Below are 12,229 nucleotides of genomic sequence, written 5' to 3'. Positions count from 1 at the left end.
ACACACACATATACACAATCTTTTAAAAAATGTTTAGAAATAAAATTTTTAATTTTTTTCTGCTATTCCACTCCCACTAGACAGGGTCTTACTGTATAGCCGTGGCTGTCCTGGAACTTACTATGTAGACCAGGATGGCCCTGAACTCACAGAGATCCATCTCACAACCTCCTGAGTGCTGGGATTAAAGGTCTGTGCTATCTCTTCCAGCTGCTACAAGTTTTAACTAACACGCTCATGTATCCACACATACACACACACACACACATGCAAGGCACACACATGTACACTCAAGCCTATAGCACCTGCAGCTGTCTGATATGTACAGAAAAGGCGATTTTTCATGCAACATTAGAGATGTTCACTCACTGTTTTTCAGCTGTTTTCTTACCCCAGAGGGAGTGTTCCAACGACGTCCACGCTGTAGGACTCGTGCAAGTTAAACCCTGCAGAAATGCCCGTCCCCATCACCACCTACAACACAAAAACCAAGCACACCTCAGAGACAAATGCTGGCACTCCGCAAAAGCAAGGCTCAATGAATCTGTCGAATGGGAACTCGGGTCTCACTTCTCAGGGTTAAGAGGAGATCTTCAGCTGCCCGCTAACCCCTCTCAGTGACTTTACCCCACAAAGGGCCCTACAGCTCAAGGCCAGAATCGGTCTCTTTTTATTTTCACTCTGTTCCTAGTGGAGGCGTTTGGTTAGCTGACGGCAGCTGGAGGAGGAGGAATGTCAGCCATACTGTATATGAGGTGAGGTTGGTAATGTCACCTGTCACCGTGAAAGCCATGTTTGCTATAGAATCCTTCTGCTGCTGTCCCTGCTTCCAGGACAGCAGGATGGGGATGGCCGGGAGCCTCTCATAGCCGCACAGGTTCAGAGTACACATAGATGTCACTTGGAGTGGTGTTCCTGAGGCCGGGCTGCATGGTCAAAACCTAGAATTACGTGAGTTACAAAGCACGACCTTCAAGCAGAAGAACATGGCAGAAGGTGTGACAGCTACTCGCTTCATCCTCAGTAACTAGCTTCCATAACTTCCGGGATGGGCTATCCAGGAGGGGAGGAGGGGAGGGCTCCAGGGACAGAAGCTTCTCTAGGGGTGGTCTCTGCATAACTTCTGGTAGGGTCAGCTTGCTGTCTGTCAGACACAGCCGACTAACAGGAACCAGTATTTTTGGCTCCCTCTAGGGAAATGAGTCTGTAATGGGGTGGGGGGAGCAGTTATACCTGTCAACTTGAATGGAATCTGTTGTACATCTTAAACCAGAGGAATGTCTACAATCCTTTAAACTCACAGAACAAATGTGGTCCCAGGCTCATTTTTATGGCAGTAGTAACTGATTACTAAACCATCGTTTTCCTGTTGACATGAAGAGATGTATCACGAAGCTCAAAACAAAACAATAATAATAATAATAAACTAAATGCTTAAAAACAACCAAGAAGACCCTGTCTTCAAACTTTCCAGCATGTTTTCTTTTCTGGTTTTTTTCTGTGGAATGTGTAGGTAAGAAGTTTATTTGCTTCAGATGTGTGTGTGTGTGTGTGTGTGTGTGTGTGTGTGTGCATGCGCAGGAGTCACTTTTCTCCTACGACCGTGTGGGTCCTGGGGATAGAACTCAGATTGTCAGGCCATCTCATCTGCCTGGGAAAGAGGTTTAAAACACTCCATGAAGGTATTATTGAAAGACTGTGATTCAGTGATAGTTATGGAGAACCACTCCCTGGAGAAACAAGAAGGAATCTTTACGAGGAAACTGAGCAATGGGCAGAACTGGACCACAGGGAAGACCATGAGCATCGTTTCCGTCCTCAGGGCTTGACTGTCCTTTGCCTGGCAAAGCTGCCCCACACCTCTTGCTGTTCTAAGTAGAAGCTGGAATCCCGCACCAGAGCCAGATCCCAGCCACAGAAGAGGCTCTGAAATTGTCAGGTCTCTTTTGCCTTTTCACTGTCTAAGAAAGAACCAGAATGTGGCTCAGGGCAGGCGAATTCCTAGTACAGAGAGCCCCAATGAGATTCCAAGCACAGAGTAAGAGGAAAAAGAGATACGGGCGGGGCGTTGCTAAGACCAAGGCAAGGAGTTGTTTGTGAGCTATGCTAGACAGTTGTTTTTCCGGGTGGAGCTCTTCTGTTTCTAAATTTGAATAATATATATATATATATATATATATATATATATATATATATATATATATATATATATATATATATATATACATACACACATACTTACTTTTGTTGCTCTTTTCTTTCTTTAAAAAAAAAAAAAAAAAAAAAAAAACAAGTTCTCTCTATGTACCCCAGGCTAGCCTTGAAATCACAATCCTCCCAAGTCAGCTTCCCAAATCCTGGGATTACGGGCATGTACAGGCTGACACCTGTTAGTTTTTGGAAAAAAAAAAATCTTTGTGGGTTCCAAACTTTCAACTCAGAAATCCATGGAGCAAGCCACTGTGGATTTTGAAGGCCACAGGGAAACCGCTGTGTAGACTACTAGTTGGAGGGAGCTGACAGTCTGAACATCAGTTCAGACCATGTTCCTTCTGATAATATCACATTGTCACAAAACCTGGGTGCTCTGCGATGCTCTCTGTGAAGAGGAATGCAGGAGTGATGTTCACTCTGACTCCTGGGCTGCCGTTATGCAAGGCCCACACCATGAACACATCCGTGAATAAATCACTGTGGTCCTTTAAGGACCCAGTATTGTTTATTTCAATGTATGTGGACTTACAAAAGATGGTGCTAATTTTTCAGTCTCGAATGTGCTGTGAGACATTTGGACTTGACTTTTGTGAGGCCATGAGGTATTTTCTTTCAGCTTAGAAGTACCAGAAAACAAAGAAAACTGGGGAGACTTTGACTTTTCAAAGTGGAAGTCACCTTATTACAGTAAGAAAAATTATTGAAATCATCATGGTTCACTGAAATAATGTGTGATATTTAAAAAAATAAACAGATAATGAAAAAAACCCCAGATTCTTCTACATCCCACCTTTTATAGGTAATCAATGTTAAAATGTGCATTCATTTGTATCTACACTTAGGTTTTAAAAGTCATCGTGAAGATATTTTACAGCAATTTTCTTTTTACAACATTGTTTTGTTGTTTTGCAGATGAGGACCCTCCAGCCCCTTGTCCCTCGGTCACCCGCTTCAGAATCCCCCATAGGATCAGGTAGGGTGCATTCGATCCCAGGGCTGAACAGGCCTTGCACATACTTACAGCAAAAAACTCTAGAGGGATGGGCGCTGGCAGTTTCTCTTTAAATCTCTCATTAAACTCCTTGCCACCCAACAGCAAACCAAAAACCATCAGGCCAACGCCTAGGGAACACACGTTGAGGTTTTTAACATTCTGCAACACAGCGACTGTACTCTGGAACACAGTGAACACTGAAGGGTTACATCAAGCAACAGCTCCTGGACTGTATGAATCAACACACGTGAGGTCCCCAGACAGGCAGGCCACAGAGACAGGGGTGACAGAGAGAGGCTAGCAGGGCTGGGCCGAGGGAGAAGACTGGGAACTTTAGGAGTGGGATGCTTCCAGCCCCGTTGCTCAAGAAGGTTCCAGAATGGAAGGTGATCACAGCTATGTGGAAAAGAATGCACCTAACCTCACGGCACTGTGTATTGAAAAATCACGTGAACAAGGAGATAGGCTTTGTTATGTACTTTCAAAATGTTTGTTCTTGATGTGTATGTATGCCTGAGTGTATGCATTTAAACAATGGGCATATGGGAGCCCGTGAAGGTCAGAAGTAGTCATCGGATCTCCTGGCACCTGAGTGGTAGGCAATTGAGAGACACCGTTTGGGAGCTAGAAATCAAAGCCAGATCTGCCAGGGTAGAAAACACTCTTAACTGCTGGGGTATCTCTTCAGCCTAGCTTCTAGTTATGTATAGTTTACCACAGGTTTTAAAAAAAAAATATATGTATATATATGTATATATATAATTTAAATATATATATATATCCCAAAATTCTGATGAGCCTCAATTTAAGGTGATGTGAGTTAAGGTAGTTAGTAAATATTTTAAAAGTATATAACAAGTAAAATTCAGTGGTAGAATATATATTAGGCATGCTCCAGGCCATGGGTTCAACTCTTAGCACACTAACTGAAGGTTTTAGGATGAAGCATTTCTCCTCATATCTTCTAAAGATTAGGAGGCATTTTCTTTTACCTAACCATACAGTTTTATACAGGCAGGCTTTGGATCCAGGGGAATGATGTTTAGAAAGAAACCCAGGAGAGGCGGAGAAGAAAGTCACTTAGTTATATCTTAGGGTTATGGTCTGGATACCCCAAATTTCATCTGATACCCAACAAAGAAGAGAGGCCACCACACCTGGATTGCGCAGCCTTGGGCTGATCGTGCAGGTGCAGGGCGGGTCCTCTGGGACAAGTCACTTTGAGACGCCTCAGAGTATGAGGTGTACTTCCACTTGCCACAAAAATTAATAACTTATGGGATATCTTTATAGTTTGATTCTAGTATTATCAACTGAGGGTTCAAATTTAAGCGTCAGCACCTCAACATGACTGTCCCAGAACCCTAATCTACAGGTGCCTGTACTTCCAGACTTCTCTGTTCCCCTTCTTATGCATTTGATATACTCATAATGAACTGGGCTCACAGGTTACCACCACCATCTTCCCATTGGACTGTCAGCTCCAAGGTCAAGACTGTGTCTGCTCAGCTAACGGCCATGCCTAAAGAAGGACCTGACATATAAAGGCCCGCAGAGGCTGCAGTTGAGGATCTGGAAATGCTCTTTGTAGTATTCAACTGGCTAGAATTACTTCAGGGGCCATTCGGGAATGCATTTTTCTTTTCTTGGATTCTAAACATACAGGTTTTGTAGTGGTAGCGGTTTTGTTTTTAAGTACTCTTTCTCCCCCCCCCCACTCCTCCTAATGTGTATCTGTGTGTGTTCATATTTGTGTGTGTCCAGTGAAGCCACAAGAGGGTACTGCATCTCCTGGAACTGGAGATACTGGCAGCTATGAGGCCTGGTGTAGGTACTAGGTGTTGAACCCTGGTATTCTACACCAGTAACAAATGCTCTTAAAAGCGGAGGCATCTCTCCAATCTCTATTCAGGATTTAGGGAGCCATATTGTTAATAATTTTTAGCTACATTGCACCGTGTAACAAAAAACATTGAATTTTAAGAATTTGCTACCAACTTCATATAATCTGCTCTACTTTGATCAGTTTTTTACTGTGCACTTGAGCACTATTTTTGTTTTCTTTCTTGTGTACAGTCTATACAAGTTTTATTGAACCAATTGCTTATGTGAATTAAGCCATTTCCAGCCTTATTTCTGCCAGCTTGAATAAGAAGTATACATACTCTCACTATGTAGCCCCGACTGGCTAGGAAGTCACATGTAGAGTGGGCTAGCCTCAACCCGCCTGCTTCTGCTTCCCGAGAGCTGAGATTAAAGGCACAGAGCACCACACCAGCTTCTTATATCTATAAATTATTTATTAGTACCCACCCCATCCCCTGCAAACGAACATAATTTGCTCTTAAAAGCTCTCTTTCTCTGCACCTAATTACAGTGGCTGGTGTAGCCATTGGTAGGGACCTAAGACAAAATCCTTCAGAATCAGTCAGAATCACATCTGCACAACATGGATGTCAGGGTTTAACCATGGCTGCAGCCATCTTCCCGCAAAGCCTTAGAATAACTAAGCCTTCTCCTTTGAAGCCTCGAAGGTGAAAGATACACAGAAGGGAACAGGAGTTGGGAGTGGGGAGTCGGTACCAGCAAGTCAGGAGTCGCTCACTTACATACACCACTGAAAAGATCCCACTGTAGCGCTTTGTTTTGACCCCAAACAGGTATTTTAACATGGAGGTAAACACGTGGACAGCGGCCGCAGTGGTAAAGCCTCGTACCAATGGCTCCGTGAGGTATATGGCCACAAATCCAAACCTGCAGACACCTAGGCAAAACTAGTTAAAAATAAAAAAAGACAGAGAAACGAACAAGAGTCAGGAAACGACAACCAACAGGAAACCTGTGCATTTCTCTCTCGGCCGTTTCCCAATCCTGTAGACTTGTGCCGATGGGCAGCTAACAGATCGCTGGTTATGAAGAACATGCCCGTAAACCTGTAATGGCCTGAGTCCCTCAGAACCGTGACCTCAGGGTGTCATGCTTGCACCCTGCTGGGAGCGGCTCATTCATGCATTCTGTGCTCCATACACACCAGTTTCAAGCCCCTAAGGGAGACCTGGTCGCCAAACCACCCACTCCTTAAACTCGGTTTGCTTTCAGAACACCCAAGGGACGCTCACAAAGTGTTCTTAGTGGTAGGTAAGGCATTTCAAGCATCTTGAGCCCTGGCTCTGGAGTTTTGCTGTCTGACTCTGCCCCCACACAGTGAGACCAGCCAAGAGAATTCAATAGGCATTTCACGGATGGACAGAGTTCATCTCCCAACACTGGCGTCTCACCTGAATGATTCCTGAAAGTAAGGTAACGGACATGGCGACTTTCACTCTTAAGGCGTCTCTGGCTTCCGTCCCGTTGGTTGCGTTTACTCCTCCTGGGATGACAATGTCATCTGGTACTAACCGGACAGCTACCCCTCCGATCATCAAGCTAATAACAGCAAAAGGACCTGAAACGGAGGTAAGGCGTGAACTCTGTTCAGAAGCTTAAGGAACCAAGCCACTGGCTCCCGTGGGGGTTATCAGGAATGACCTCTGCAGGGGGAGGGAAGTAATAACTTAATTTTAACCAAAAGAATGAAGCAGCAGGGACCCTAAGTGATTCCTGAGAGCTGCGTGCTCACAGATAAGCACCAAAGAAAACAGGAATGCGAGGTACGCAGGCTTAATCTTCAATGGAAGGATGCATACCTGTTTCCCTCCCAGAAGGCTGGGTGTAAATGTTGTTAACAGCCTGGCCATGGGTGCTATCTATAGATAGGTCTGGGCCACACCCGAATCCCCCTGAAATATTATACTTTCCTAAAAGTCTTCCCTCCTATACTTTTATGCTTCTCAGTCAATAGTTAGGAGAGATATCATATGTACGATGTAGCCTGGTGAATTCTGTGCTTTCTCTATGACTGAGAACACACCAGATCCTAGGCACTTTTAAGTGGTGGTAGTCACATGGACTTTGCAAAAGAGTTTTTATGTGGCCACACCTTAATCTTTATTGTACACATGGGGTTGTTAATTAATTAGTAATTGTTACCCAAATTACTGCACTTAAGTATGTCTAAAATAAACTTCCCAGTGTTAGACTCCAGAAATTGGAACCGGCTTTGGAACTAAGTCATGATTTCCTTCATGCCTCACGTGGGCCATTTCTCTGCCGGCCGGCTGCAGCATCTACAGGGAGCTCCTGAGTGACGCTACAGAATCTTGAAATGGCTCCTCGGGAACGTGTCTGCACCGCCCGTTTGAGGACCTGAGTTAGGATCTATAGTCACACCAGAGAACCCTGGTCTGGAACCGTAGTGCTGGGGGAGGGAATGGAAAAGAGGTGGATCCTTACAGCTCACTTAGCTAGCCCAGCCAGTCAGTATACACCGGGTTCAGTGAGAGACTTTGCCTCAAGATCTGAGGTGGGGTGAAGCAGTAGTAGACACCTGATGTTTACCTCTGGCCACATGTATGTATATTCATGTGTGTGTGCACGCATGCACACATGCACACACCACACTACAACCTATAAGAGAGAAAGAAGTGGGCATTTTGCCTCACAGCTCATACGTGTCAATCACAGGACTACTTATAGGAGTCGGGCTTTTCCTCCCAGGGACTGAACTGAGGTCATCACTGAGACACATGTAGGGATGATCTCTTGTGCTCTGTGTAGAAGCATCATCACCTGTCAGTAAGAAGCTGATGGTCTATTCGAAAATGACAGGAAGTAGAAGATGAGAGTTTTGGTAGAGAGATTGGAACTCTGGGAGATAGTAAGAGGAGAGAGATTTCCCCCCCCACCACCACTTCGGAGGAAGTTGGATGCATGAAACTGAGAAGTAACCAGCCATGTGGCAGACATAGAATAGTTTAAACAGGTTATATAAGTTACAGGCTAGTTATGGCCTAAACATTGAACATAAACAAATCTCTGAGTCATTATTTGGGAACAGGGGCAAGGGTGGAAAAGAGGGTGGAGTGTCTTGGGTAAGTCCTTCTGAAAATGCTGACCTCTTGGGTCTAGAAGAGATAGTAAAATGACTGTTTTTTTATGAATCCTATTTATTTAAAAAATATAATTTATATATTTAAAAGTGACATACAATATAAGCTTCTAAAGTCGGGTAGCATTTGTTACCCAGCAATAGATATCTGAAGCACTATACGCGTTTGTTTGGTGCTGATAGCCTCGCGGAGCTCTTATACAATTAAATTCACACGAATCTGTCCCTAAATGCACTGCAGAGAGAACATGTAAAACTTGGGGCCTAAAGCATGCAGACTCAGAAGAGTGCAGTAGCATTTTTGAAATAATTACACAGTCAGAAAAGGCTTATAATAACAATCATATCGCAAAGTTTGGAAGAAGAGTTTTAGGTTATCCAATATAAGATTTTTTTTTTTTTTTTACCTATAGATATGTGTCTGGAGGTTCCAAAGAAACAGTACATGATAACGGGATAAAACGAAGAGTACAGGCCAAACACCGGAGGCACAGCAGCCAGCATTGCGAAGGCTAAGCCTGCGGGACCAGAGAGCAAAGATGGCGCCATGGTGAGCAAACAGCAGCCCATTCCTTTCCACCCCTTGGTTTCTGACGATCAGGTGGTACCTGCCTTCACGTAGGTGTGTGGGTCCTGCCTACCTTCCCTTCTGCCTCAACCCCACAAACCGTGCGGCGTTGTCATAGTCCGCGCTGCAGCAGCATGCTGACTAGCACAGACTGAAACTTGACAGGATTTAGACTCACTGAAGAGAAAGCTCTGGGCTAGCCGGGGAGGGATTAATTATATGGATGAGGTCAGCTGAGGTGGGAAAACCATTTTAATGTGGGTTGCACCATTCCCCGGGTTTAAGAGCCAGCTGAGCAGTAATGTTCATCTTTCTCAGCTTCCTGTCTGTAGATGCAGTGTGACCGGCTACCTCAAGCTCCCCCCCCCCCATGAGGGACTATGCCCTGAACTGAGCCAAAAGGAAATCTCCCTGAGGTACTTTTGTCCTGTATTTTGTCATTAGGCGGTTTGCCTTGTCACCTCCTGTTGGCGTGGGTGGAGTTCTGCCTTCTGTCACAGGTAAGAGGACAAAGATGCCTCTTGACAGGCACAGTATGGTACTGACCCACCCGGATGGTACTGTCTCTAAGGGCATGTTTGAGGAAATCCGCATCCTCCACAGTAGCGTTTCCTGGCCTATGCAATCTCCTCCACCTCACACTCCTGCTCTTGTCTCTCATCTGGTCTCCCAGACTCCTCTCTTGCCATCTGCTCATGATGAAGATGACACCAAATAGTTCCTCTTGGCCCCCAACCCTCTATATCCTACCTCCGTGTTCCGTCCTCCTCACACATCCCTAGTCACGCGGATCCCTTTACTGTCTCCAATGCCGTCTTCACAGCACGGCATGATTGGAATTACATACTCCATGCCTTTTTTGGATCCGCAACTTTCACTTAGAAATATGTGTTTATGTTTCTCCTATGTCTTTCCAGGCATGGTGAGTTCGTTTATCTTTACTGGTGAGTAATATTCCATATTCTGGATGTTCTGCAGTTTTTTTTTGTTTGTTTGTTTGTTTTGGTTTTTTTTTTTGTTTTGTTTTTTAACTATTAACTTATTCAGAGACATCTTGCTTCCAAAGTTTGACCATTATGTAAAAGGCTGTGTGGATATGTGAACTTAGTTGAAGTTTTTCTCTTTTCTTTCTTCCTTTCTTCTTTTTTTGAGTCTATTTTTTTTTAAAGCTCTTAGGCTATTTTTCATTCAAGAAGGAGGGGGTAATTTCTACAAAACCCAGGGGAGATGGACTGTGCTCTGAACTATTCTCTTGGACCTGCTTAATTGTTTGAAGTTGAAAGGAAATGCACAAGCTGCCACTTCTTTCCTTTTTGTGTTCCAAACTGTGCATCTGTGTCTGTATTCTCTCCCTCCTAATGCTGCTGGAGGGGTGCGTGGCAGGGGTGCTGGGACCATCACTCACAGCCCTCTGTTGCTTTTGACAACCCTCCACTCCTTGTCCTCAGCCTTGAGATCTCAGAGAGATTTCTAGAACACCTGGAAAATGCACCCATTGTGTTTGAATGCTCTGAGGGAAAATGAACAGCAAATGAAAGGGTGAGAGAGCATCCTTGCTTCATATGATGCCGTCACGCTAGTCCTGGCCCTTTAAAACATCATTTCTAGCAAAGAAAAGCATGTGCACCATTTAGAGAGTTTAAAGATCCCTGTGGCATGCCAAGGCTCTGGCTGGGGAGGGACCGCCCCTGCTCCCTACTGTCCCCTTCTGGTGTCATCTCCAGGACCAATCACCCCAGAACTGCTACTGTCTTTCTGCTTTTCTGTCCATTTTCCTAGACCAGGGCTTTTCTGGCACACCCTAGAGACATTGTTATCATGATGGCATGGGGTCAGAGGCCAGCAAACTGCTAGCATCCCACAGCATGCAGCGGTCCCCACAGCAAATGATGGGAACGGCACAGGACTGAGAGACTCGATAGATGATGTGTTAGTGCCCAGTGCTCTGCAAGGTGGGCTCACAAATTCCAGGTGTCCGTTCCGGTATTCATTTCCTAATTTAACAGTTTTGAATAGAAACCATTGACTTTCTAGTATTTCAGCTTCTCATTACACAACAGCATGCCTTTTGTCTTTGCCACTAAGGTTTGTTTTCTTCCTTCCATTCCTGGTGCTCAGATACCTTACCACGTGTGCCTGACTTTAAATTGTTTTCCATTTAAGTCTGATTCCCTGCAGAATTCTTCTCTGTAGACTAGGGAGGCCATTAACTTATAATCTTCCTGCCTCAGCCTCTGAACAGCAGGGGTTACAGACTTACACCACCAGGACAGGCTAACCACTGTCTGTCTGACTGTCTTCCTTCCTTTCAAAAAGATTTATTCATTATGTATACAGCACTCTGCCTGCATGAATGACTGCAGGTCAGAAGAGGGCACCAGATCTCATTACAGATGGCTGTGAGCCACCGTGTGACTGCTGGAAATTGAACTCAGGACCTCTGGAAGAACATCCAGTACTCTAACTCTTTGAGCCATCTCTTCAGGCCCCTCTGTCTTTCTTAAAGCTTCATGAAAAATATCCTTTCATTTGTTGATGGGTTTTCTTCTGGAGCAACTCAGTGTCCAGTCAGCATTCTTGTTAGAGCACTTCTGATTGTCACTATATGCTCCTGCGATCCTAGTAAACTGCCTTCCTCCTGGTCCTTTGACTACACCCCGCTCTTTTCCTGATCACACCCTGACTCGCAATGTCCCTTCTTGTCCCCTTGTTCTCACCCACCTGCGCTCAGCTCATGTTGACTTTGAAAATTTTTGGTTTTTCTTTTTTACAATTTCTTTATACTAAATTTTGATCATTTCCCCCTCTCTTGTACTCTCATCCCCCCCCCTTTTCAATTCTTCTTTACTTCAATCCTTCCCATTTTGATGCCTTCTTTTTCTTTGCGTGACCAACTAAGTCATTTAATTACAGTTGCTTGTATTAAGGTACGTCGAACCCACTTTCCAAACAGTTTTCAACACTTTACTTAAACTAGCTCCCCTGTAGTGTTCCAGTGTCCTGTCTTTTCCTTTATGATGTTTATAGATTAAAAATGTGCATGTGCTTTTTCTTTTTGAGACAGGGTTTCACTGTGTAGCATTGGCTGACCCAGAACTTGATATTTAGACCAAGTTGGGTTTGAAATCACAATGATCCATCTGTGTTAGGATTAAGGGCATGTGCCACCATGCTTGACTCACAAATTGATCTTTTCTAACATTCTTATATTACAGATAAAACCACAGAGTTGGGAAGAAAATTCAGCATACCATAATTCCTTTCAGTTATGTTATGGGCCTAGACATAAGTGCTCTATTGCAACTATAGCAAACTGTTGTCTGAGCAACTGACTGATCTCCAATCAGTATCATCACTTTCTACCAGGGATGACCCCAAATGACAAAAACCAAAACCAAACAGAACAAACCATGCATCTGAAACTACAATTAACATCGGCTAAATGGTTATCTGAGGGGGTGGGAGC

General features: G+C 44.3%; 1 protein-coding gene across 3 annotated transcripts in view; it reads right to left on the bottom strand.

Moving 5' to 3' along the window:
• The window catches only part of SLC26A5 (solute carrier family 26 member 5), a gene marked incomplete at both ends in the record, with an annotated part of 34,723 nt that overhangs the window by 20,860 nt on the left and 1,634 nt on the right, over positions 1–12,229 (bottom strand). For 2 of the 3 annotated variants that reach the window (XM_080936152.1, XM_080936153.1), the window contains 5 exons: positions 392–474; positions 3,236–3,388; positions 5,818–5,982; positions 6,487–6,653; positions 8,603–8,713. In XM_080936152.1, the coding sequence (XP_080792278.1) occupies positions 392–474; positions 3,236–3,388; positions 5,818–5,982; positions 6,487–6,653; positions 8,603–8,713 (679 nt within the window). The remainder of the gene's footprint in view (positions 1–391; positions 475–3,235; positions 3,389–5,817; positions 5,983–6,486; positions 6,654–8,602; positions 8,714–12,229) is intronic. The other variant, XM_080936154.1, reaches the window with a different exon arrangement.

This window comes from Micromys minutus, assembly GCF_963924665.1.
Source record: "Micromys minutus genome assembly, chromosome: 23".
In the NCBI taxonomy this organism is placed as follows: domain Eukaryota; kingdom Metazoa; phylum Chordata; class Mammalia; order Rodentia; family Muridae; genus Micromys; species Micromys minutus.
This window is presented reverse-complemented; position numbering and strand designations above follow the sequence as displayed.